Source organism: Microcaecilia unicolor, chromosome 11 (genome assembly GCF_901765095.1).
Source record: "Microcaecilia unicolor chromosome 11, aMicUni1.1, whole genome shotgun sequence".
Classification (NCBI taxonomy): Eukaryota; Metazoa; Chordata; class Amphibia; order Gymnophiona; family Siphonopidae; genus Microcaecilia; species Microcaecilia unicolor.
In genome coordinates this window covers 178,091,155-178,118,688 of record NC_044041.1, presented here as the reverse complement: position 1 = coordinate 178,118,688, position 27,534 = coordinate 178,091,155, and the positions used below count along the sequence as shown (strand labels likewise).

The following is a 27,534-nucleotide window of genomic DNA, read 5'->3' as shown; positions in this document are numbered from 1 at the left end:
AGAATGAGGCTCCCTTCTTATCCTAGATCCCTGAGGGGGAGGGGTGGTGGTGTGTTTTTGTGCCAAGTGTCTTGTACCATGACAAATGGAGGTGTCTATCGCTGGACCCCAGACTCATTCCGCGAAGCTGTCTGAGGCTTGGACCGTGCTGCTGCCCTTACTTTTGGCTGCAGGGGCAGAACAGCTGAGCGATCTCATGTGTGTGTCCTTGTAGGGTGCTGGCCAAGGGCTCCAGCAAGGCCAGAGACAAAGAGAAAGACAGAGGCCAGACATCAAATCGATGAGAAGAGGGCTGAGGACATGTCCAGCCTACTGGTAATGGAGGATTCTATGTCAGGGCAGGGTTTGACCACCGACCCTGCTACTGTCACCCAGCACTGTCAACTGTCACTCAGCTTCTCTGGACTCACAGAACACTTGCTGCAGATGTTCATGTCTCAGACTCAGGCCAGTGCACAGTTATTTCTGTCCCAGAGACACAGCTGTTGATTTATAAACTTTCAAAAGCAGAATGTCAGGGCAGGGTTTCACTTTTTTAAAGAGGGGAAGTTTGATTTGTAGAAAGGATTATTCCACTGGGAGCATTCCAGCAAAGTTAGCGCTCTCTTTGGGGGGGGGGGGGTCAGAGGCAACGGGTCTGTGCTACAGTTAGATTCAGATTCAGATTACTGTTTTGGCATGGCAACATTTTGTTGCCAAAGTAGTTCATAAATTGATTTTTTTTAAGGGAAAATAGCAAAATAGTCATGGAATTGATATTCAGCCAGTGGCAATCAATGTTTTGCTGACCGTCGCTGGTGCTAAACCTGGAAATTCAATGCCAGGCTATGTCTGGGCACCAGTATTGAATTTCCGGGTTTACAGAGCCGGCTAACAGGTAGCCAGTTAAGTACAATATTCAGCATTTACCCAGCTATATGTTACCAAATAAAGATAGGACTGACTTTTATGCTGTCCTATTTATGCAGTCAAGCTGGCCGGTTAAGTGCTGACTCCACCCCCAGAACTCCCCCCAAATACCAGTTTTGAGTGCGGCACAAATGGTTAAGTGACGCTGAAAATAACTGTTTAGCCTCAAACAGGTGATTTTAACCAGCCAGAAGCCGTTTCTGGCCAGTTAAATCATGTTGAATATCATTCCTTTTAATAACATTAAGGGATATAGTTATCAACGTGGGCTGCCATTAAGACACGTTATTTTACCACTACCTTGTGTGATTTTACCACAGGTCCCACATCTGAATTTTAATGGTAGCCAATGTTAATAACTTCCCCCCTTAATTAAAGAAAAATGTAATCTTTCTAGAAATTGAATCACTGTTATATGTAATAAAAGTGAGCCAAGTACAGGACAATCAACCATTGTGACATCTGCAATCAACCATTGTGACATCACTAATGAGGGTGGCTCTTATGCAATGAGACCTAGTTAATAATAACTAGGGTTAATAGTGAAATAACTACTACTACTACTACTTCTTAGCATTTCTATAGCGCTGCCAGGGTTACGCAGCGCTGTACAAGTTTAGACAAGGGGACACATCTTAATAGTAGCCCACATAGATAACACCCTTCCCTTAATTAAAGAAAAAATAAATCTCTGTAGAAATTGAAATCACTACTTTATGTAATAAAAATGAGCCAAGTATAGGACAATCAAGTCATTATGACATCACTGATGAGGCTGGCTCTTAGGCACTGGTAGAATGAGGCATTATGACATCACAATATCAGCTCTGGTTACGAGATACTGAAACTCTTCACACTAAGGAGGGAAGTTATTAACGTGGGCTATCATTAAGGTGTATTATTTTACCACTAACTTGTGCTATTTTACCACAGGTCCCATTTTTTTTCAATCATGTTTATAAATAAAGTACAATTAAGCTGATTTCCATTCTTAACAGAACCATTATTGAATAGACAGGATCAATCTTACAGCATATCAACTTAGTGTCAGAACCAAACGTTTTCCAATTTTCCCCCTCTTAAACCTCTTATCCTTACCACCCTCCCCAACCCTTCCCCCCACCTTTCCCTTCAGGAATTCAATATTCTGCTACTGGCTGTTGGAATGAGCGAATCCCAGAAAGGGGCCCATGTTGTACAAAACAAATCTCCTCGTTTAGAGGACAGATCTGGTACACCCCGCTTTTCCAGGGAGCACATGTGTATCATCTACGAGCGCCAGTGCGCAATAATCGGGCCTTCTGGGCTTAACCGCAATTGCAAAATTGTTTTTTTCCCCATGAGTATAGCCCGTTGTAAGAAGGCCCTCATTCTCGCTGGGGCTCGTCCCTGAATTGAAAAACCATGAAATAACTGGCTGGGGGTAGGGCTCCACCGGGCACACCAAAGACAGGTCCCTCTAAAAAAACTTTCACCCGCGGGCACGACTAAAACATATGACCCAAATGAGCACACTTGGGGCAGGTGTCAGTGTCTCGAAGTGTAGTGCGGAAAGCTCTGTGAGGAGAAATATGGAGTCTTAATATAAATTTAAACTGCAACTCCCACCAGGTTGCATTTTCCATCAGGCTGTATACTGCCATCAAACTAGCTTCCACCCGCTCCGGCAGGAGGCGAGTTCTCAGCTCCACACTTCACTTCTGAGTCACTGCCAAGAAATCATAGGGTTTAATAGAGTCTTTAAGGTGTGCATCAGGGCCGGTCTTAGCAAGTGCAGGGCCCTATGCAGACCAATTTGGTGGGGCCCCATCCTAGCCCCACCCCCACCCTAGCTCCAGGGCCAGCCACCCCTCCCTCTGAGCTCCAGGGTGGCCACCCCTCCCTCCAAGCTCCCGGGCCATCCCCTCCAAGCTCCAAGGCCCCCTCCCCCCAGGACCCCCCAGCTCCAGGGCTCTCCCCACCCTCCCTCCCTCCCTCCCAGCTCCAAGGCCTCCTTCCCAGCTCCAAGGCCTCCCTCCCTCCCTGCCAGCTCCAAGGCCTCCCTCCCTGCCAGCTCCAAGGCCTCCCTACTTCCCACCCAGCTTCAAGGCCCCCCTGCCTCCCACCCAGCTCCAAGGCCTGCCCCCCCCCCCCCCGAATTTTAAAAGTTTACCTCGTCAACGTCGGGTTACAGTGGCCAGCAGGTAGCAGCAACAGTGAAAAGCATGCGAGCTGCTTGGCACTTCGGGAGCCTTCCTTTCCCTCTTTCAGCTCTGGTCCCGCCCTCGAGGGCTGGACCAGAGCTGAGAGAGGGAAAGGAAGGCTCCCGAAGCGCCAAGCAGCTCGCATGTCGAGGGTGGGACCAGAGCTGAGAGAGGGAAAGGAAGGCTCCTGAAGCGCCGAGCAGCTCGCACGCTTTTCACTGTTGCTGCTACCTGCCGGCCACTGCAACCCGACGTCGACTAGGTAAACTTTTAAAATTCAGAGGGAGGGATACTGGAGCTCGGGCGGTCGGGGCAGGGCGAGTTCAGGCGCGCTGCACGGGGCCCCCTTGAGCGCGAGGCCCTATGCGGTTGCCTCGGTCGCCTCGCCCTAAGACCGGCTCTGGTGTGCATGAAAATATTTCAATGGTATGCGCAGCTGAGCATCCAGTCCCAACATTGTATTATAACTGTCTGAAGTTAAAGAGTCTCTTGGTAGTGATCTAATATAGTGACACAGTTGTGTAGGCAAATACATCCCTATGCTCCAGATTAAACTCTTCACAAATCTCTGCAAAAGCCAAAGGTCTGATCGTTCCCTGCTCTGACAGCACATCCATTTTATGCAATGAGACCTGGTCGCTAATAGCTGGTGTTAACGGTAAAATAACACTTTGTAATGGTTGCCCATGTTGATAACTACACCCCTAAGACTGCAGCCACTACAGTTCCCACAGAGGGGGCTGAAGTTATTACTTTCCTGGAGGAGAGAGACGGAGGAGTCCTGTGATTGTGGGTTTCCCAGGGGAGGGGTGGGCAGCAGTTATCCGGTGGCCAGTGTTCTTCTGCCAGATGTCCAGTAGTCATTGCTGTCCTGAGAGAAGGAGCTTAGACATTCTGTGGTCACTGGCCACTACTGCTCTTCCATGAGAGGAGTGTAGAGGCTGTTCACGGAGGGGAGGGAGGGCTGGAGATGGTGGGTGTACTTTGCTCTGGGTATCACATTTGGAAACATGCCGCCCAATATTTAGCACTAATTGGTCAGAACGGATGCTGACCGGTTAAATATGGCTTAACCAGTTGTTTGCCAACATTCAGTGGGGGATAACTGGCTTTCCTCCACCGAATATCCGCGCTTAATAGCAGGTGATATAATATCATGCGATATAGCCAGCTATCCGCCAATTTTTAAACCAGGTTTGGTGGTCATATTTGGTCGCGTCAAACCCTGGTATATCTTTGGCCGGTTTAAAGATAAGCGGCTATGTCTGGATGTCGACATAGCCAGTTATCTTCAAGTCAGGTATTCAGGATACTCAATGAATACGCATGAGAGAGATTTGCATACAATAGAGGTAGTGCAGGGTTTCTCAACCCAGTCCTAGGGACACACCTAGCCTGCTAGGTTTTCAGGGGATCCATAATGAATATGCATGAGATAGATTTGCATACAGTGGAGGTAGTGCTTGCAAATTGATTTCATGCATGTTTATTGTCGATATCCTGAAAACCTGACTGGTTAGGTGTGTTCAAGGCCTGGATTGAGAACCCAGTGTGTTTCACTCTCCTTAGGGCAGTGGTGTTCACTTCCACTCGCTCCCAGTGTGTCATTTTTTTCTATCTCCAGATCAGAAAACAAAAACAGTTGACAGTTCAGGTTTTTCAAATTGCCCCCTTCCACCCCCCTCTTCTGCCTCTTTGGAAGCAGATTTGCATAAAATGGAGGTAATAGGCATGAAAATCTTTTTTTTTTTTAAGTTTTCAAATCTTTATTGCAAATATATGGCAAATACATTGCAAAGAAATGAACTGAAATATCTGAGTATGTATAGCCAATAATCAACAGCTCAACAAGCATCCCCAAATTCCCCCTCCCCCACCCCCCAAGGCATGGAAATCTTTCTGATGAATATTCATTAGGAATATCCTGAAAACCTGACCTGTGGTTGTTCCTTGAGGACCAGAAGTGAATACCAAGGCACTAGGGCATACCCTGGCCCTGCCCCTCCCTGTCTGAGGTTTGTAATGCACTGTGTTCTTGGGTTTCTGTGTATTTTCACAGGTACTATGCTCTGGACTAGTGCGAGGGTTTTCAACATCAAACAGGAACTGGATCAAGAACAGGGTCCTTGAGAAGCAAAAACTCTTCCAGGTGGGGTTCTTCTAGCTGTGGCTTTGGGGCAAAGGGAAGGGGGCCCTCAGCCCAGAGGCATTTCTCCTGTTAACTATGAAACACACACACAATTGTACATTGTATTGTGTGCATTTCTGGTCATCACATCTCAAAAAAGATGTAGTAGAACTGTAAAAGATGCAAAGAAGGGTGACCAAGGTGATTAAGGGGATGGATGGACTCCCATGAGGAAGAGTTAAAGAGGTTATGGCCCTTCTGCTTGGAGGAAAGACAGCTGAGGAGAGATATGATAGAGGTCTATAAAGCCCTGAATGGAGTGAAACAGGTAAATGTAAATCGATTGTTTACTGTATCAAAGTACAAAGACTAGAGGCCACTCCATGAAGTTACACAGAGGGGCATAATTGAATGGCGCCGGCGATCTATTTTGGCGGTGACGCAACAGCTGGCCATAACCGTATTATCGAAAAAGATGGCCGGCCATCTTTTCTTTCGATAATACGGTTTGGCCCGGCCAAATGCAAGAGTTCGCCGGGTTTGAGATCGCCAGTTTTGTTTTTCAGCGATAATGGAAAAAACTGCCGGCCATCTCAAACCCGGCGAAATCCAAGGCATTTGGTCATAGGAGGAGCCAGCATTTGTAGTGCACTGGTCCCCCTGACATGCCAGGACACCACCCGGGCACCCTAAGGGGCACTTCTAAAAATTTAAAACAAATATACAAATACCTCCCAGGTGCATACACCCTTACCTTGAGTGCTGAGCCCCCCAAATCCACTCCCCACAACTCTACACCACTACCATAGTCCTTATGGGTGAAGGGGGGCACCTACATGTGGGTACAGTGGGTTTTGGGGGTTTTGGAGGACTTAACATTTACCACCACAAGTGTAACAGGTAGGGGGGGGGATGGGCCTGGGTCCGCCTGCCTGAAGTCCACTGCAACCAACAAAAACTGTTCCAGGGACTTGCATACTGCTGTCAGGGTGCTGGGTATGACATTTGAGGCTGGCATACAGGCTGGCAAAAAAGGTTTTTATTTTTTTAGTGTGGGAGGGGGTTGGTGACCACTGGGGGAGTACAAGGAGGTCATCCCTCATTCCCTCCAGTGGTCATCTGGTGAGTTGGGGCACCTTTTTGAGGCTTGGTCGTGAAAATAAAAGGACCAAGTAAACCTGGTGAAATACTGATTAATGCCGCTTTTTTTCCATTATCTGCGAAAGCCGGCCATCTGGTAGCCATGCCCATGCCCGCCCATGTCCCGCCTTCGCTATGCCGCTGACACGCCCCCTTGAACTTTCGCCGGCTTGGTGACGGGAAAGCAGCGATGGTGTCAAAAAAGCAGCTTTCGATTATACGGATTTCGCCGCTTTTGAGAGATCGCCAGTCATCTCCCGATTTATGTCGGAAGATGCTCAGCGATCACTTTCGAAAATAAGCCTGACAGTGGCACATTTAAAACAAATAGAATTTTTTTTTTTTTCACGCAACATGTGGTTAAGAGTGCAACTCATTGCTGGAGCATGTGGTAAAACCAGTTAATGTAGCTGGATTTCATAAAGATTTGGACAAATTCCTGGAGAAATGTTGGGACTCTGCCAGCTACTTGTGACCTGGACTGGCCTCAGGATACTGAGCTAGGTAGACCCTTGGTCTGACCCAATACGACAACTCTTATGTCCTTACATGTAGATTTAGATGCACGTGTCACAGTAATCTGTCTTCAAACACCTATTGGGGGGTTTCAAAAAGGAGGGCAAGATCATTTTGGAAACACCTGGTTTTGATTTCTAGCTCAGGTCTTCCAGGCCTGGGGTTGTTGTTGGATGGCTCAATGCTCACAATTCCTTGGGATGGGGAGAAAATCACACTCATTAAGTAGGCACCTACTATACTAGTGTAAAAATTAGGCATGTACTTATGTAACCCAGCACTTAGAAGCCGGCTCTGTGGGTGCTGTGAGTGTTTGAGCACCCCCAACATTGAGAAAATTCCTTGTCTGTGTCCAGGAAGGGGTTATTTCCATTGGGCTTAGCACCCCCAATCATTTTGAAAAGTTGGCTCCTATGACCCAGCGTTTTTATAGAATATGTTATGTTTCCAGTACCTAAAAACATGAGCCATGTTTTGCCACCACTGCATCAGGACTTGGTCCTTATTAACTGTTATATGTCACTTCTGCCGCAGTCCTGCTTATTTTCGAAGGCGATGGCCGGCCATCTTCCGACACAAATCGAGAGATGGCCGGCCATCTCCTAAACCCGGCCAAATCGGTATAATCGAAAGCCGATTTTGGCCAGCTCCAACTGCTTTCCGTCACAGAGCCGGCCAAAGTTAAAGAGGGCGTTTCGGCAGGGTATGGAAGGCGGGACGGGGGCATGGTTACGAGATGGCTGGCTTCGGCCGATAATGGAAAAAAGAAGGCCAGCTCTGACGAGCATGTGGCCGGCTTCACTTGGTCCATTTATTTTTAGGACCAAGCCTCAAAAAAGTGCCCCAATTGACCAGATGACCACCGGAGGGAATCGGAGATCACCTCCCCTTACTCCCCCAGTGGTCACCAACCCCCTCCCACCCCCCAAAAATTTAAAAAACATATTTTTGCCAGCCTCAAATGTCATACCCAGCTCCATGACAGCAGTATGCAGGTCCCTGGAGCAGTTTTTAGTGGGTGCAGTGCACTTCAGGCAGGTGGACCCAGGCCCATCCCCCCCTACCTGTTACACTTGTGGTGGTAAATGGGAGCCCTCCAACCCTCCCCCAAACCCACTGTACCCACATGTAGGTGCCCCCCTTCATCCCTAAGGGCTATGGTAGTGGTATACTGTTGTGGGGAGTGGGTTTTGGGGGGGGATTTGGGGGGCTCAGCACACAAGGTAAGGGAGGTATGCACCAGAGAGCAATTTTTGAAGTCCACTGCAGTGCCCCCTAGGGTGCCCGGTTGGTTTCCTGGCATGTGGGGGGGACCAGTGCACTACAAATGATGGCTTCTCCCATGACCAAATGCCTTGGATTTGGCCGGGTTTGAGATGGCCGACATTAGTTTCCATTATCGCTGAAAACCAATGTCGGCCATCTCTAAAGCCAGCCCAAATGTTGAGATTTGGCCGGCACTGACCGTATTATCGAAACGAAAGATGGCCGGCCATCTTGTTTCGATAATACGGTCGGGACACCGCTTTACGGGGCCGGCCTTGAAGATGGCCGCCCATATAGATGGCCGACCCCATTCGATTATGCCCCTCAGTGTCTCCCTTTTGTTATTACACATTTATTTTCATACACATATGCACCTAAGTGCCACTGATATGCACATAACTTAAGGTATTCTATAAGTTAAGCATGTCAATTTGGATTTATTAACAAAGGTGTTGTACTGCAGGTACAGTTTAACATCAAACTTACAAATTTTGTTAACAGCATAACAATAGTAAAATGTACAAGTATATACATAAGAACAGGGCTTTTTTTGAGGGGGTACTTGGGGGTACTGAGTACCAGCACCTTTTGCATTGTCTGCTAAAATTGACCCATGGACCCCAAGCTTTAACGAAAGAGCTCAGGCTCTACACACCAATTCTGCCTTGTCATAGATTCTGTGACTGGTTGCAGGGCTCTGGCTATTGTGGGGTGGGTCCCTCAGTGATTATCCCACCCCTGAAGGGTGGCCTGGCATTTAAGTACTAGCACCTTTTTCGCTAGAAAAAAACATACTGTTCTTTAGCATTCCAGAATCTTGCTATTCTTTGGGGATCTATATGGAATGTTGCTACTCTTTGAGATTCTTCATGGAATCTTGCTATTCTTTGGGGTTCCATATGGAATGTTGCTACTCTGAAACTCTGCATGGAATCTTGTCACTCTTTAGCAGGGCTTTTGTTGAGGGGGTACTTGGGGGTACTGAGTACCGGCACCTTTTCCACTGTCTGCTAAAATTGACCCATGGATCCCAAATTTTAATGAAAGAGCTCAGGCTCTACACACCAATTCTGCCTTGTCATAGATTCTGTGACTGGTTGCAGGGGTCTGGCTATTGTGGGGTGGGTCCCTCGGTGAATATCCCACCCCTGAAGGGTGGCCTAGCATTTGAGTACCGGCACCTTTTTTGTTAGAAAAATGCACTGCATAAGAAACAACAGTTACTTCCATGTGATGAAAATGTACCTGTGTCTATCGAAGGAAAAAAGGGGAGAAGGAACTAGCTCCAGCAGAAGAAGTTGCAAGTGCATGTTCCATGTTCCATGCAGATAAAATTGTTGAAACATTCGATGCAGTAGCATTTAAATGAAAGTTTTGTAGCAACCAACGTTATTACAGCAACGAGTGACTTTATATTAAGATCGAAGTTTTTTTTGGTCAGTGATGAACAGAGGATTATTTAAGATCCGTTTAAGCTCCAGTAGATTGTGATAATCTAGGAGCTGTGTGAGGCCTTTTTTCCTTCGATAGACACAGTAGTCTATAAATAGTGTATTCAGTTACATTTTCATCACGTGGAAATAACTGATGTTTCATATCTAGCGATTGTGTATTTCCACATCCTAAATTTAATCAAGTATATACATAAGTACAGCAAATACAGCAAATTGAAACCTAATAATAGAACTACCATGAAACAGGGTCAAAAATATACATATTTAACAGCAAATAACAGAGATCTTCTCCCAAGCCTTTAATACATAGGGTGACTGACTATACACCCCTTCTGCACCTGGACTAACGTGCCTCACACACTGTAACTTAGACCAGTTCCTTATATGTTGAATAACTATACAAAGAACTTGCCTTTAGTTTAGCCCAGTGGCGTAGCTACGTGCGGCCAAAGGGGCTTGGGCCCCCATAGATTTGGCCCTGGACCCCCCTGCCGACGACCCTCTCGACCCCCTCTCCAGCCGCCAACCTTCCCCCGCCGCTGCTGTCTCCATCGGCTACCTTTGCTGGTGGGGGACCCGAACCCCCACCAGCCAAGGTCCTCTTCTTCCGGTGCAAGGCTTCGTTCTGTTTCTGTGAGTCTGACGTCCTACACGTACAACATGCAGGACGTCAGACTCACAGAAGCAGAACGAAGCCTTGCGCCAGAAGAGGACCTCGGCTGGCGGGGGTTGGGGTCCCCCGCCAGCAAAGGTAGCCGACGGCAGGGGAGGCTTGGCAGTGGGAGAGGGGGGATCGAGAGGGTCGTCCGCAGGGGGGGGTCAAAGTTGTTGGTGGTGGTGGTGGTGGCGGCGGAGGGGGGGGTCAAAAATGGCAGGGGGGTCAGTGGCACTGGGGGGAGGGAGAAGAGAGCCCATCTCTTCTCCCTTGCTTTTGGCGCCTAACCACCTTCCCCATTCATGATACCTACACTTACTACATAGTTTGTTACCTTTAGATTGTAAGCTGTCTTGAGCAGGGACTGTCCTTCCCCATGTTTAAACTTGTACAGCGCTGCGTAACCCTGGCAGCGCTATAGAAATGCTAAGTAGTAGTAGTAGTAGTAAAATGTGCCGCCTCACCTCGGGCTCTGGACCCCCCCTCCTCCTGAAGTCTGGCTACGCCCCTGCGTTCGGCACCTAACCCTTACCGTTCAGTGAATCCAGACTGCCCCAATTTGACTGCCCCTATCTGACTGACCGTTCACTTGTCTATTAGATTGTAAGCTCTTTGAGCAGGGACTGTCTCTCTTTGTTAAATTGTACAGCGCTGCGTAACCCTAGTAGCGCTCTAGAAATGTTAAGTAGTAGTAGTAGTAGTTTAGCCACCAATTTATTTATCCCAACTGATTCTGTACCACGTATCTTTCCACATCTATATATCTGCATTTGGCCCCTGAGCTATGTATATGGTAAGCTGTATTGTAGAAAGGGGAGGGGAAAGGGAAATGGGACTTGATATACCGCCTTTCTGAGGTTTTTGCAACTACATTCAAAGCGGTTTACATATATTCAGGTACTTATCTTGTACCAGGGGCAATAGAGGGTAAGTGACTTGCCTAGAGTCACAAGGAGCTGCAGTGGGAATTGAACCCAGTTCCCCAGGATCAAAGTCCGCTGCACTAACCACTAGGCTACTCCTCCACTAGCAACATTCCATGTAGAATCTCCAAGAGTAGCAACATTCCGTGCAGAATCTCAAACAGGGGAAGGGAACTGGGTCTTGATATACCGCCTTTCTGAGGTTTTTGCAACTACATTCAAAGTGGTTTACATATATTCAGGTACTTATCTTGTACCAGGGGCAATAGAGGGTAAGTGACTTGCCTAGAGTCATAAGGAGCTGCAGTGGGAATCGAACTCAGTTCCCCAGGATCAAAGTCCGCTGCACTAACCACTAGGCTACTCCTCCACTAGCAACATTCCATGTAGAAGCCTGCCCTTGCAGATCAGCAATGCGGCCACGCAGGCTTCTGTTTCTGTGAGTCTGACATCCTGCACGTATGTGGCGCTAATTGGGCGGTAATCAGCAGTGTATGCGTGCAAACGATTACTGCCCGGTTAACACATGAGAACTTACTGCTAAGCCAATGGATGGCAGTAAGGTCTCAGGCCCGAAATGGACACGCGCCAATTTTTATTTTGCTGCTCGTCCATTTTCGACCAAAAAAAAGACCTTTTTTGCAGGCACGCTGAAAAATGGACCTGCGCGCATCCAATACATGCGCCTACAACAGGCCATTTTTCAGCGCACCTTAGCACATAAGTACATAAGCACCGCCATTACTGGGAAAAGACCAAGAGTCCATCAAGCCCAGCATCCTGTCTGTGACAGCAGCCAATCCAGGCTTCAAGAACCTGGCAACCCCCCCCCCCCCCCCCCACCACCACCAAAAAAAAACAACTTAATTCTTAATAATGTTCAGTGAACTTTTCCCTCAGGAGTCTGTCCAAACCCCCTTTAAATTCCGTAAGGCCAGCTGCTGTCACTAAATTTTCCGGCAACGAGTTCCACAGTCCAACTACACGCTGAGTAAAGAAAAACTTTCTCCTATTTGTTTTAAATCCACCATATTCTAGCTTCATCTTGTGTCCCCTGGTTTTGTTGTTGTTTGAAAGTGTAAACAAACGCTTCACATCTGTCCGCTCTATTCCCCTAAGTGACTTGCAAGGAGCTGCAGTGGGAATCAAACCCAGTTCCCCAAGATCAGTCTGCTGCACTAACCACTAGGCTTAGGTTATTTGAATGTTCTAATTGTGTGCTTATTAGATATTTCATTAGTATTATGCTTGCATGTATTATGTGTCTGTTATTTGAATTTCAGTGCTGTTAATTGCATAGGTGCATATCTGGCATATCCATGTGTATATGCTAGTATTCGAATAGTTACATATGTAACTGGAGCGTAAATGTTGGCACATTACTGACTAGAATTACCCCCTCGGTGGCTGAATTGAAGGCTCATAATTGCAGTGTCCCAGAAAGAGAACACTGGCCCCTGAAGCAGGATTCTCACTGCAGTGGATGGGCTGAGTGAGCTGGGAGGGCTGGGGGGGGGGGGGGGGAGGAATTCATGGTATCAGATCCCAGCCCCTGGTTCTGAAGGAGACAAAAACCCCAAGCAGCCATGCTCCAAAAATAAATAAAGGAGCACGATCAACTGTTCTCCATGTACACTGGAGACAAGAGAATAAGGGGGTCATTTACTAAATGTTAACTCAAGTTATCCGCAGCAGGGCCCAAAGGAATAAAATGGGCCCGGCTGCAGATAACTCGAGCTAAGCTTTAGTGAAAAAAAAAAACCCTAAGAGAGGAGGTATAGGGTATGTAGAGAAACATTTCAAACTGGTTTATCTATTTGCTGTACTTTGTGCCCTGACCTTCAAAACCAGCCCCTGAGACTGAGGGTAGTTAAAGCACTGTCAGACATACTTCTGCCTGAGATTAATTTTAGTAAAATGGATCCTGTGTGGATGTGGGAGAGAGGTGAGTTAGGTGCCTCCCAAGGCCCCTTAGTCTATAAAATGTATTCATGGAGCTCAGGACCCCCATGACTCAGACAAGGCCGGTCTTAGGGCGAGGCAACCGAGGTGACCACATAGGACCTCACGTTCAAGGGGGCCCCGCGCGGCGCGCCTGAAGTCACCCCGCCCCGACTGCCCATGTTCCAGTCCCCCCGCCCTCTGAATGTTAAAAGTTACCTCGTCATCGACGTCGGGTTACAGTGGCCGGCAGGTAGCAGCAGCAGCAGTGAAAAACGTGCGAGATGCTGGGCGGCCCTTTGGGAGTCTTCCTTTCCCTCGCTCAGCTCTGGTCCCGTCCTCAAAACGAGGGCGGGGCCAGAGCTGAACGAGTGAAAGGAAGGCTCCCGAAGCGCCGCCCAGCATCTTGCACGCTTTTCACTGCTGCTGCTACCTGCCGGCCGCTGTAACCCGATGTCGACGACGAGGTAACTTTAACATTCAGAGGGAGGTGTAACACTAGGGGGCGCTGTGCTTATGACAACACAAAAGCCACCAGACACAATATGCGGTATATCGCTTTTATTGGTGATACATATGTGAACACATACACCAAGATACTTACAGCACCTGCAATTCAGTCAGCATCTGGGAAGACCACCAGGGAAGCACTAGCTCTTCCTCAGAGATTACAGGGACATCACTGAACAAGGCGTCCCTTACGTTCAGGCAACTTCTAAAGCAAGTCCGGTGCTCTCCACCTCTTTTATAGTGTGAAACAGAGGTGCCTTTCCCAGACCTGCACAAGCTGAAGGTGCCTTTCCCAGAGGTGCTGGCATCCCTTAAACAACCAGCCTGTTTCCCATTACAGAGAATAACTCTCCCAGACCTGCACAGGTTGAAGGTGCCTTTCCTATACGTGCTGGCATCCCTTAAACAACTAGCCTGTTTCCCATAACAGAGAATATCAACACATAATTACAGCCAAAACATTCCACTCATTCCATCCCCAGCTGACCTTCAATCCCATGTATTACAGGAGGGGGGCCTTGGAGCTGGGTGGGAGCTGGGTGGGGGGCCTTGGAGCTGGTGGGTGGGAGGGAAAGAGAGAGACAGGCCATGGAGCGGGGAGGGAGGGGGCCCTTGGAGCTGGTGGGTGGGTGGGTGGGAGGGAGGGAGAGAGAGAAAGACCGGCCTTAGAGAGAGAGACCGGCCTTGAAGCTGGGAGGGAGACCAGGAGGTCTTGGAGCTGGGAAGGAGCTGGGGAGCCCTGGGGATGGCCCGGGAGCTCGGAGGGAGGGGTGGCCGCCCTGGAGTTCGGAGGGAGGGGTGGCCGGCCCTGGAACTATGGTGGGGGTGGGGCTAGGATGGGGCCCCATCAGATTGGTCTGCATAGGGCCCCGCACTTGCTAAGACCGGCCCTGAACTCAGAGTATTATTACCAAGGGCCCCTCACGCCTGCCCAGAGCTTTCAATCTCATTCTTCTCCCTCTCCCCTTAAACCAAAAACTGAGTTAATGATAAGACCCAGAGTGGGCCATGGTGTATCTCAGAAGATTTATAGGTAAAACCTTTTTCCCTGCCCGATGACAGAACCCAAAACCAACTTCCATCATCTTCTCTGACATCATCAGTGTATTCTGGACAGGTACAAACTTAGACTGTGAGCCTTCCTGGGACAGAGAAATATCCAGTTTACCTGACTGTAACTCACCTTGAGCTACTACTGAGAAAGGTGTGAGCAAAATCTAAATCCAAATAATAAGAACACAGCCTTTCACCTAGCATCCACAGACACTCTGCAGTACCCGCATTGTCACTGCAGAAGGGGTATCCCTAGCCTGTGCTGCTCTAACTAGTCTGGTTTTAATCTTGCTGCAGGAAGACAACGGCCTACCAGTGCACCTGAAAGGGGGGGCTACTGATGCCCTTCTTTACCGGATCACCATGGCCATCAGCCTCGCAGGTAGGAGGAGCCAACTTTTCAAAATTATTGGGGGTGCTAAGCCCAGTGGAAATAACCCCTTCCTGGACACATTCAAGGAATTTTCTCAATATTGGGGGTGCTCAAGCACCCACAGCACCCACAGAGTCGGCTCCTACGGGATGCATGACTGCTGCCATTCACAGACACATCTCACTCAGTCATCGCATCACAGTATAACATCTTTGGATGTGAATGTTTGATTTCAGTTTTTATTTAACTTTTGAAATACCCCTCAACCTAAACCCCTCCCTTTAAGGAAAAAAAGAAACAGAAGGGCTCATATAGTATTTTACTACAGTTCTGTTTACTTTTGTGTCACTTCCCTTGTTCTCCCTCCAAAGGTATCTGCCAGGCTGCAGACCAAAATAAACAGTTGACAGTCCAGATTTTTAAACTTGCCCCCCCCCCCCCCCCCCCCCATCAACCTCTTCGGAAGCAGTGCAGAAAACAAAAGCCAGGAGCTGCATCTAATCTTCTCTTGCTGGTCTGGTAGTAAGTTTGTCTGTCTGCTCCTTTTGCAGGAACCTGTCTGTCTGTCTTCCAGCTGGTGAGGGCCTCCTTCCCCAGAAAGGGAAAATGAAGGGAGCCATGAAGAAAGCAGAAATAAATCCAATTTGCAGTCCATGCACTCAACCTAACATCCTATCTGCAACAGACTGTTCAAACGGACTTTCTATCCATCCATCAATATCTTCAGATTCTAACGGTTTTCCAAACTCCCCTTCTAGCGCTATAAAACATGGACTGGAAAATAATTTTAAAGGTGACATGGAAAAATAAATTGACCACACTGTTGCAGAGCTGCAGAGATCTCAGCTTCAATACATGTGTATGTTTTCTGGAAAATAAAACATTGAAGCAGTAGCATGGTAATGTATAGTGGTGTTTGTTACACGTTATCTACAATGATGTGAACAACCTCCTGATTTCCTTTATTATTGCATACATGTTGCACTGAATGATTTCTGATCTTAAAAAAAAGTAATATTAGACAAAGGGAACCTAAGTAAAACACATAACACAGTTTTTAAATTATTACTTCATCTATGTAAAGATAAAGTCATCTTTCTGAGAAGTTCCGAGAGAAGAGGACATTCATCTGGTAAGTGAACGCTTTTTTGCTTTGTCCTTTGGGAACTTAAAGATTGGGGTTTAGAGGAGGAATTGTAGGTTAGTGTTAGGCAAAATAAAAATATAAAAAGCAAATTTTATCAACTAATCTCCATAGTCTTTTCCACTTAGTTTTAAAAACTTTGTACCACAGCATTAACAGATAGAATCTAGCAGGCACTGCAGGATGTAGTTTAGTCTTCCCACCCACCCCTAGGAGAACTCTTCATTTATAGTCAGTTATTGTAATTAGGGTAACAAGCAAGGAGTGCTCTTACAGAGTTTTAAATACATTTCATTACCATCTAAGAAGGAAACACTAAATAAATCATACAATATACTATATAAACTAAAAGACACTTTTATATTAGGCTAATATCCTTAATACTATAGCAAGTTTTAAATGATTGAAAAACTCAAAAACACTAAGATGGAGTCAGCAGTCCAGCAGCGAGAGGGGTGCTATCCAGTCTTTTGCATTGAGTGTCACATGTATGATTATCTCCCAGTTGATGAGATGTCATATGTGTGTGCCCGATGCAAAGAGCTCCTAGCTCTCAGAGAACGTGTCTGTTCTCTTGAGGCTAGAGTAGCAGACTTGGTGGAGCTGAGGGAGACAGAGAGGTACATAGAGGAGACCTACAGGGATGTTGTAGAGAAGTCCCACCTCCAGTCTGGTAGTCCCTGCACTACCTTGGAGGAGGGAGGTCTCCTAGAAGGAGAGCATCACCCTGGTGAAGTAGGAAGTACTCCTGTAGCCAGGACCTGCCCACCAAAGGATGTACTATCCTCTCGCACCGAGGATATGTCTCCAAGTGCTGGCCAGGAGGGAAAGGTTAGGACAGCTGTTGTAGTTGGTGAGTCGATCATTAGGCATATAGATAGCTGGGTGGCTGGTGGACGTGAGGATTGCCTGGTGACTTGCTTGCCTGGTGCGAAGGTGGTGGACCTCACGCATCACCTAGATAGGATTTTAGATAGTGCTGGGGAGGAGCCGGCTGTCTTGGAACATGTGGGTACCAATGACATAGGAAAATGTGGGAGAGAGGTTCTGGAAACCAAATTTAGGCTCTTAGGTAGAAAGCTCAAATCCAGATCCTCTAGGGTAGCATTTTCTGAAATGCTACCCATTCCACGCGCAGGGCCCAAGAGACAAGCAGAGCTCCGGAGTCTCAATGCGTGGATGAGACGATGGTGCAGGGAGGAGGGCTTTAGATTTGTTCGGAACTGGGCAACATTCTGGGGGAAGGGGGAACCTATTCCGAAAGGATGGGCTCCACCTTAACCAGAGTGGGACCAGGATGCTGGCATCAGCATTTAAAAAGGAGATAGAGCAGCTTTTAAACTAGAAATGGGGGGAGGGGGGGAAGGCCGACAGTCGCTCAAAAGCACATGGTTCGGGATAAGGTATCTTTCAAAATATCACCAAAACAGGGAAGATAGGGTATCCTGATAGTGAGGTTGCAAAAGAGACCATAGTAGATCAGGTGTCCTTAAATAAAAATCAGACAAAAAATTGCAAATTAATACTGTCAAATACTAAGCATGATGTAAATAGGAACAACAAACACAGTTTGAAATGTCTATATGTGAAAATGGGAGAGATAGAATATATTGCACTAAATGAAAAATTAGATATAATAGGCAACACTGAGACCTTGTGGAAGGAGGATAACCAGTGGAACACTGTCATACCGGGGTACAAATGATATCGTAGTGATAGGGTGGATCGAATTGGTGGAGGGGTAGCATTGTATAGTAAGGAGAGCCTTGAATCAAATAGATTGAAAATTCTGCAGGAAACAAAACACGTCTTGGAATCACTGTGGATTGAAATTCCATGTGTAAAGGGGAAAAGGATAGTGATAGGAGTGTACTACCGTCCGCCTGGCCAGGATGAACAGATGGATGCAGAAATGTTAAAGGAAATTAGGGATGCAAACAAACTGGGCAACACAATAATAATGGGTGATTTCAATTACCCCGATATTGACTGGGTATTTATTTATTTGTTACATTTGTATCCCACATTTTCCCACCTAATTGCAGGCTCAATGGTAAATGTAATATCGGGGCACGCTAGGGAGGTAAAATTCCTTGAAATCAAGGACAGCTTAATGGAGCAGCTGGTACAGGAGCCGACGAGAGAAGGAAAAATTCTAGACCTAGTCCTTAGTGGAGCGCATGATCTGGTGCGGGAGGTAATGGTGCTGGGGCCGCTTGATAACAGTGATCATAATATGATCGGGTTTGATATTAGCTTTAAAGTAAGTATATATAGGAAATCAAATATCGAGTGGAGGAGTGGCCTAGTGGTTAGGGTGGTGGACTTTGGTCCTGAGGAACTGAGTTCGATTCCCACTTCAGGCACAGGCAGCAACTTGTGACTCTGGGCAAGTCACTTAACCCTCCATTGCCCCATGTAAGCTGCATTGAGCCTGCCATGAGTGGGAAAGTGCAGGGTACAAATGTAACAAAAAAAAAAAATGTTAGCGTTTAACTTTAAAAAAGGAGACTATGATAAAATGAGAAGAACAGTGAAAAAAAACTTAGAGGAACAACTACGAGGGTCAAAAATTTACATCAGGCATGGATGCTGTTCAAAAACACCATCCTGGAAGCCCAGGCCCTATGAGGAAAGGCTAAAGCGGCTAGGGCTCTTCAGCTTGGAGAAAAGGCGGCTAAGGGGAGATATGATAGAGGTCTATAAAATAATGTGAAGCATCTGTTTACGCTTTCCAAAAATACTAGGACTAGGGGGCATGCGATGAAGCTACAATGTAGTAAATTTAAAATGAATTGTAGAAAATTTGTCTTCACTCAACGTGTAATTAAACTCTGGAATTCGTTGCCAGAGAATGTGGTAAAGGCGGTTAGCTTAGCAGAGTTTTAAAAAGGTTTGAACAGCTTCCTAAAGAAAAAGTCCATAGACCGTTATTAAATGGACTTGGGGGAAATCCACTATTTCTGGGATAAGCCGTATAAAATGTTTTGTACTTTTTTGGGATCTTGTCAGGTATTTGTGACCTGGATTGGCCACTGTTGGAAACAGGATGCTGGGCTTGATAGACCTTTGGTCTTTCCCAGCATGGCGTACTTATGTACATTCCACACCCATATCACCCATGTGAAAAAGTAACAGCCCTTAAACTTACCTGTAGCAGTAATAATTGCAACCGGACACTTCCTATATTTTTATATCAATCTTTCACATCGCAGTTGAGGAATCTTAGCCCACTCTTCTTTGCAGAATTGCTATAATTCAGATTCATTCATAGGTTTTCATGCATGAGCTGCTCATTTCAGGTCTTGCCACAGTGTCTCTATTGGGTTGAAGTCAGGATTTTGACTAGGCAATTTTCTTTCTCCTCAGCCATTCAGATGTAGACTTGTTTTGCATTTTAGATCATTGTCTTGCTGTACAACCCAATTATGCTTCAGCATCAACTCATGGACAGATGACCACGCATGCTCCTTAAGAATTTTCTGGAACAGTGCGGAATTCATGGTTCCTTCAATAAGGGGTCCTTTTACTAAGGTGTGCTGAAAAATGGACTGCGGTAGTGTAGACACGTGTTTTGGGCGCGTGCAGAATCATTTTTCAGCGTACCTGCAAAAAATGCCTTTTTAAGATTTTTGCCGTAAATGGACATGCATCCATTTTGGGACTGAGACCTTACTGCCAGCCATTGACCTAACGGTAAAGTCTCACACAGTAACCGTGTGGTAATGACCTACGAGCGTCAAATGCCACTTGGCACATGCCCAATACACGCGTCCAAAAATAAAAATCATATATCAAACGTGCGTGTCGGACGCACACCAAAATTGAAATTACCGCAAAAGCCACGTGGTAGCCGGGCAGTAACTCCATTTTGGTGCACGTTGGGCGCGCGTAGACGCTTACGCAGCTTAGTAAAAGGGCTCCTAAGTTTTTCCAGGTCCAGAGACAGCAAAGCATCCCCACACCATCATACTACCACCACCATGTTTGACTGTTGGCATGATGTTCTTACTATGGAATGCTGTATTTGCTTTTACGTCAGACATAATGGGACCTGTGTTGTCCAAAGAGTTCCATTTTTGACTTGTCTGTCCACAGAAAATTATCACAAAAGGCTTGGGGATCATCCAGGTGCATTTTGCTAATGTGAGAGGAACACTGATGTCACTCTTGGATAGAAGAGGTTTCCACCTTGCTACTCTCCCATGAATCCCATTTTTGCTCAGTCTCTTTCTCAGGGCTTTTTTTTGAGGGGGTACTTGGGGGTACTGAGTACAGGCACCTTTTCCGTTGTCTGCTAAAACTGACCCATGGTCCCCAAGTTTTAATGAAAGAGCTCAGGCTCTACACAACAATTCTGCCTTGCCATAGATTCTGTGACTGGTTGCAGGGGGCCTGGCTATTGTGAGGTGGGTTCCTCAGTGATTACCCCACCTCTGAAGGGTGGCCTGGCATTTGAGTACTGGCACCTTTTTTGCTAGAAAAAACGCACTGCTCTTTCTTATCGTAGAGTCATGAACACTGAGCTTAGCTGAGGCTAGAGAGACCAGCACTTCTTTGGATGTTCTTCTGGGATGTTTTCTGACTTCCCAGATGTTATTGCTGTCTTCTTGGAGTACCACATTTTTGCACACATACCCCCGGATTCTATATAGCGCTCCTAGAGATCAGTGCTGAAATCCAGGCATATTCTGTAACAACGCTCATAGCTTAATTAGCTTAACAAGCCAATCAGCGTTGTTAACAGCACTTAACAAGCAATAATGAGCACTAATTGGCAATAATTAGAATTTACGTGCACAACTCTAAGCACATTCTGTAACGCACTGCACCTACATTTTAATGCACGCAGGCAAAAAGGGGTGTGGTTATGGGTGGGGAAATGGATGTTTCAAGGGCATTTCAAAATGTATTTATTTATTTATTTATTTATTACATTTGTATCCCGCACTTTCCCACTAAAAGCAGGCTCAATGCGGCTTACATAGTAATAGGTAACAGAAGTTTGTCATGTAAAGTAGGAAATTAAGTATAACATAATAGAAGGATGGATGGGTAGTAAATGGATGGGTAGGTAGGTAGAGACAGGTGATAGAGAGAGGACGGTAAGGTGGGAGATAGATTCTGGGTCAATGTATTTATTTATTTATTTATTTGTTGCACTTGTATCCCACAATTTCCCACCTCTTTGCAGGCTTAATGTGGCTTACAATACATCATGTACCCATGTTGTTATAGAATATGGCCCTCCATGCTTAAATCTACGCACTGGGATTTACATCATGTTTTCGTTGGTGTAAATAGAGGTTCGTAATTTTAGGCACTAGGATATCGACTAAGCGTATTCTATATACCGCGCCTAAATCTAGGCTCCGCTTATAGAATACACTTAGGTGGAAATGTTTTCCGTGCGGATTTTCTAGGCACCATATATATAGAATCTGGCCCATAATGCGTCGTATGCGTTTTTACACTGCGTACCCCCTATGTACTATATGCATGATCGTACTATACCAATTTATTTTTAGTAAGATGTGTTAATTGCAAAATTAGTATGTTTGTTTTTAAAGACTTTTTCTTTTTAGGTTTTTTGCAGGTTTCGTGTGCTAATAATGCCTTAACAAACGTGTTAATTTTGCAATTAGCGTGCCTTAGAAAAATAAACTGGTATAGCTCGTATTATATGAAGGGATGCGTTATACAAGTTTATTTTTACATAGACACATAGATTTAGATCAATGAGGCTGGCTGAAATCAAGCCAAGCTGTATTCAATCAGTTGAATCTAATTATTAAATTAAATGTGGTCATTTGGTTGGTTGAGTAACTAAGGGGGCAATTCCTTTGTTGGATAACTTTGTTCCTTATATGAAGTAATAATTTAAAAACTGTAGTATGTATTTACTCAGGTTCCCTTTGTCTAATATTCCATTGTGTTTAAGGATCAGAAACCATTCAGTGTGATACATGTGCAAGAACAGAGGAAATCAGGAGAGGACAGGTATTTATTTATTGGGATTTATTAATCGCTGTACTTTTTCACGGAGAGGGTGGTGAACGCTTGGAATGCCCTCCCGCGGGAGGTGGTGGAGATGAAAACGGTAACGGAGTTCAAACATGCGTGGAATATGCATAGAGGAATCCTGTGCAGAAGGAATGGATCCTCAGAAGCTTAGCTGAAATTGGGTGGCGGAGCAGTTGGGGGGAAGAGGGGGTGGTGGTTGGGAGGCGAGGATAGGGGAGGGCAGACTTATACGGTCTGTACCAGAGCCGGTGATGGGAGGCGGGACTGGTGGTTGGGAGGCAGGAAATACTGCTGGGCAGACTTATATGGTCTGTTCCCTGAAAAGGACAGGTACAAATTCAATTCAAGGTAAGGTATACACATATGAGTTTGTCTTGGGCAGACTGGATGGACCATGCAGGTCTTTTTCTGCCGTCATCTACTATGTTACTATGTTCACATCATTGTACGTCAGTAATGGGCTCAAATCCTGTTCTACTGATGCCACAAGCTAGTTGGACTTTCAGGAAAGCCAGAACAAATATGAATGACATGAATTGGGTCTCTAATGTATGCAAATATTTCATGCATATTCACTGTATCTCTCTTGAAAACTCTACAGGCTGTGGAGTGAAAAGAATGGGTTTGGGAACCATAGTGAATGATAGCAGATAAGGCCCAAAATGGCCAGTACATTCCTAACAAAAGTGATTTGTCCCCTTTGGGTACATATACATCAAAATTCAGCATTCAGACTCCTTTCTTCCTGTGTCCCTAGTTCAACCTTTCAGTGTCGAACCATTGACTGTTAGGGTTGCAAATGCTGCTGCTTTGTAGTACTGTAGATCTGACAATTTTAGCATTGTAACTGTTCTCTCATGTAGGCCATGGTTTTAGGGTTCCTCATTGTGTCTTCTATTTTCTGTATAGTGTCATTGGGAGTGGGGGTGGAGCAGGCAAATATCTCCAAATGGGTTAATGTTGTGCATTCCATGACAGTAGTGAACTCCTAAGATAGGATCTGTGGAGCAAGGGTGGTAATAAGGATCATGGGTCCCACATCTCGCCCTCTATCTCCCCCGGATCCAACACCTCTCCCCCCCTCCTGCCCCAGATCCAACATCTTTCTCCCCCTCCCTGCCCCCCGCCCCCGATGCATCTCTCCCTCTCGTTCTTTCTGCATCCCTCCGAGTGCACCATCTCTGCTCCCTCCCCCACAACTGTATCCAACATCTGTGCCTTCCTTCCTCCCTCCCTTCCCCAGGTCCAGCATCTCTCTTCCTCCTGAGGTCAACATCTCCCCCTTTCTCCCTCTGCATTTATTTATTTATTTATTGCATTTGTATCCCACATTATCCCACCTATTTGCAGGCTCAATGTAGCTTACATAGTTTTGTTATGATATTGTCATTACAGAATATCAGATACAGTTAGTAGTGTGTAGAGATTAAGTAGGGAGGAAAGGGGAAGTGATTAGGCGGCTGATAGCAGAAGTGGATTTTCCTAACTGGTTGGGTTGGGAAAGTGAATTAGTGAAGTTGTTGGTTCTCATTGTAGGTCTTGTTGAAGAAGTATGTCTTCAGAGATTTGCGAAAGTTATTTGTTTCGACAATTGATTTCAGGTCTGTGGGTAGAGCATTCCATAATTGCGTGCTCGTGTAGGAAAAGGTAGTGGCATGCATCAGCTTGTATTTTAGTCCTTTACAGCTGGGGAAGTTCAAATTGAGAAATTTGCGGGATGTTCTTGTGGCGTTTCTGGGAGGTAGGTCCACTAGGTTCAGCATGAAGATCGGGGCGTCTGCGTGAATAATTTTGTGTACAATCGTACATATCTTGAATGCAATGCGTTCTTTGAGTGGGAGCCAGTGCAGTTCCTTTCTTAGTGGTGTTGCACTTTCATATTTAGCTTTTCCAAATATGAGTCTGGCGGCAGTGTTCTGGGCTGTTTGGAGTTTTTTGATAGTCTGTTCTTTGCAGCCCGCATATAGTGCGTTGCAGTAATCCAGATGGCTTATTACCATTGACTGTACCAGGGGGCGGAAGACGTACCTCAAAAGTTCCTTTCTGCATAGGGTCCTGGACAGGCTGTCTGCCACTGACCAAATCTTGTCTCTGCTGCGGCCTGCCCTTGTGGAAGCAGGAAGTTACATCAAGTGGGCTGTGGCAGAGAAAAGGTTCCGGGTCAGCCAGACAGCCTATGCCAGGACCCTGTACAGAGAAAGGAACTTTTGAGTTAAACGTGTATGTGGGAGAAGGAGGTATCAGAGACAGGGGAAAATGCCAGTGGGGGAGGGGTGAGAGAGATGTCGGTCATATAGGGAGAAGGCACTGGGCTGGGTCCCACAACTCTTCTGGCCCTTGGGCACTGCCTGGTTGTCCAAATGGTCAGTCTGCCCCTGCTGTAGATTATGGTCTCAGTTTCTTGCCACAGCATCTGCATCGTGACATAGTTCATAAGATGTGCCATGTATAGGCAACAATGTTCCTCTAATTTTTGCTGGACCGTGTGCGCAGGCAAAACATTTCCTGCACAAGTTTCAGCCTCAGCTTGATGTGTGCAGTAATTAGCCTATGTTCACAATAAGAAAGCCAGCAAAACATTTTGTGGACACAGGTGCTAGGCATGTGTGCTCACTTTCTGACCCGTGTGTGCGCATAGCTTAGAAAGAACACTGATAGGCAACTTGAAGATTCTTTTAATCATGTCCAATAGCTTAACAAGAACGGAGCAGTGGGGGGCGGGGCGGGGCAGGCATGCAGCTGTCAGCTCTGCCGGTCCTCTGCCCCCTCTGACCTTACTTCCTGTTCCGGGCAGGGGACCAGCAGAGCCGACTGCCGTGTACCAGCTCCATGCATCCCCTTTGCTGGAGAGAGGCATGGGTGATGCACTTCGGGGGGGGGGGAGGGGGGGGTGACACACTTCAGGGAGGTGCCTGGGGGGTGACGTGCCAGGGGAGCACAGCGGCAATCCACCCTGGGTGGAGAACAAGCTAGGTACATCACTGATCACGCGGTGCAACCCAAAATGATGAAAGATATACTTCTATCTGCCATATTTTGATCTTCTCTCTCTCCACATGATTCACAGTCCCCCTTGGACTGACACCTCTATGATCTATGCTGTCATGTGTGTGTTTTTCCCTTTTACCACTGTTAAGTGCTGTGAGTGGTGGGTTGTGTGTTTGTAATACAGTTCTTTTCTGCTGCTGGAACAGCTACAACAAAGGCCACTGCAGCCAGAGGATTCACCAACTTGCTTTTCTTTATTGTAAGTAAAAAGACCAGGTTATTGCAGGCATCGACACAGGGGGCTGGAGCTGTTCACGCAGGAACTGACATGATAACTGTGCAACTGCACAACACGAAATCCTGAACACATACTGGCAATAGGGAAGCCTGCAGGTGCATCAGACGTGAAAGCCTCCACATGCATTGCAACATGACATGCTGCACATATATATCACAAACAAACTGCCTGCAATCAATGCCACGCCAGTACAAAGACCTCTTTTTCCCTTTCCTGCAGTGGAACAGCTCCCCTCTACCTCTAACCCCTTGCAGTCAGGGGCATAGCCAGAATGATATTTTGGTGTGGCCTGAGGTTAACACGGGTGGGCACACTAGCAGTGTGAATGTTAACACCACTTTCAGTTCTCCTGTTACTTGGCCTGGGCCACTGTTGCTGACTGGGTAGGCCTACTAAATTAAAGGGGCCACGGCCCATCCAGACCTGTCCTTCTTAACGCTCCCCCTTCTTAACTCTTCCCTTGCAGTTATGGTTACTACATGGCTCCAGGTCACGAAGAACACACTAAGACAGTCCTGGTTTTACTCACACTGTATCAGTGCCACTGGCTTCCGCTTCTTAAATTTCTTCTCCTCCCCTCCCCCCCCCCACCCATAGTGCAAAGATTCCCCAGTCCCTGGCAGTGTAATAGCTTCCTAATCACCCTCAGTGCAATGTTTCCCCTCCACTTTGTCTTTCCACAGCAGTGCAATACCTCCTCTTCAGTACAAGGATTCTCCTTCCCTCCCCTGACAATGCAGTGGCTTCTGTCCCCTCTTCTCTCTTCCCTTTTTTTCATTCCATCCTCCCTCCCTCCCTGAGAAGTTTCTCCACTACCTCTGCAGTTTAGTGGTTTTCCCTCACTTCACCTCCAGGCCCCTCTATTCATTTAACTTTTTCTCTGGCTCAATAGATCGAGCAGAACAGAAATGGCATTACAGGTTGCTGACAAAAACCAGCGAGGGGACAGGGTTTGGGAAAAAGCATTGATGCCATGCAGCTCCGTTTCACCCTAGGTCCAGGTGGTATATGCACAATCAGAGGGACCAGGCTGAGGGGAGAAGGAGCAGCACATAATTGACTGGGCTGTGGGGAGTGGCAAATGCAGGAGGGACAGGAACTCAGGGGATGCTAGGAAAGCAAATGGAACGGTATTGAGGTGGGGGGGAACAGTCAGGGTGTGGTGAAGCAGGTACAGCAGAAAACCAGACAGATTGAAGGGAGTGAGGGCACAATAGGAAGAACGAACCAAGGCTGGGGGGGGGGGGGAGCAGTTTAGCAGCAAATCAACCAGGCTGAAGGAAGTAGATACAGCAGGAGGGCCTGTTAATGGTGGACTGTGTATATCAAAGAAATGGGACTAGGGACTGGAGGACAAGATGAGAGACTAGGAGCAGGCACAACCGGAGGGCCTGGTAATCAGGGGGGAATGAGTACAGGAGGACTGGTATGCAGAGGAGAGTGGGGCGAGCAGACGCAGTAGAGGAACTGGATGAGCTGAGGGGGGCAGGTAGAGGAGAGAGACTGGATGGGTGAATGGTGGAGGAGAGGGCAGGTTCAGCCAAGAGACATCCCTCAAGCGTTTTTCAGGATTTTCTTTGCTTTCGTGTTGGCATCTCGGATGCGATCCTCATTTACAATGACCTGAGGGAAGGAAAAGGGGAAGAGGCAGTGAGCTCACATGGAATAATATGAGCAACTACCCTCATAATGGGTTAAATAAAACCTCTGAATGATGCCTTTCATCTTTTCCATGTTCAAAAGAGACTGGATAGCCTCCCTCTCCCCTCCCCCTTTTCATCCCTCTCTCCTCTCTTATGATAGGAATGTAGAACCCCTGGGGAACCCTTTGCACCTTCCTCTCACAATACACCAGACAAAGCCCCGTGGATGATCTCTCTCACCTTATCCCTGATCTTGATAACCTGCTTATTCTGGATGTCAATCTCATTCCCTACGTCCAGTGCCATACTCTTGAGATTTCCGAGGATGCTGCCCACGTGACCCAGATTCTCTTCCATCTCATCTTCCCGAGCATCATTGGTCACCC

The 27,534-nt window shown here is 46.7% G+C and overlaps 2 protein-coding genes across 2 annotated transcripts in view; one reads left to right on the top strand and one right to left on the bottom strand.

Annotated features, from left to right (window-relative positions):
* The first annotated feature begins 169 nt into the window (after nucleotides 1-169).
* LOC115480800 (cytochrome c oxidase subunit 7A1, mitochondrial) lies at nucleotides 170-15,954 on the top strand. The gene is made up of 4 exons (XM_030219710.1): nucleotides 170-315; nucleotides 5,152-5,241; nucleotides 14,976-15,060; nucleotides 15,603-15,954. Exons 1-4 carry the CDS (start codon nucleotides 301-303, stop codon nucleotides 15,659-15,661), a joined length of 249 nt encoding a protein of 82 aa, XP_030075570.1. The 5' UTR covers nucleotides 170-300; the 3' UTR covers nucleotides 15,662-15,954.
* Nucleotides 15,955-27,059: 11,105 nt separating this feature from the next.
* LOC115480539 (synaptosomal-associated protein 25-like) overlaps nucleotides 27,060-27,534 on the bottom strand; it is a 34,907-nt gene continuing 34,432 nt past the window's right edge. Inside the window, exons 8-9 of the mRNA XM_030219294.1 lie at nucleotides 27,389-27,533; nucleotides 27,060-27,128 (exon numbers count right to left, since the gene is read on the bottom strand). Coding sequence (XP_030075154.1) covers nucleotides 27,060-27,128; nucleotides 27,389-27,533 — 214 coding nt within the window. The remainder of the gene's footprint in view (nucleotides 27,129-27,388; nucleotide 27,534) is intronic.

What these genes read in the sequence shown, in the direction of transcription:
- LOC115480800 (XM_030219710.1), top strand. An exon ending in AGAAGCAAAAACTCTTCCAG is followed by an intron (nt 5,242 to 14,975) that starts GTGGGGTTCTTC and finishes ATCTTGCTGCAG; the next exon opens with GAAGACAACGGCCTACCAGT. An exon ending in CATGGCCATCAGCCTCGCAG is followed by an intron (nt 15,061 to 15,602) that starts GTAGGAGGAGCC and finishes CTCCTTTTGCAG; the next exon opens with GAACCTGTCTGTCTGTCTTC.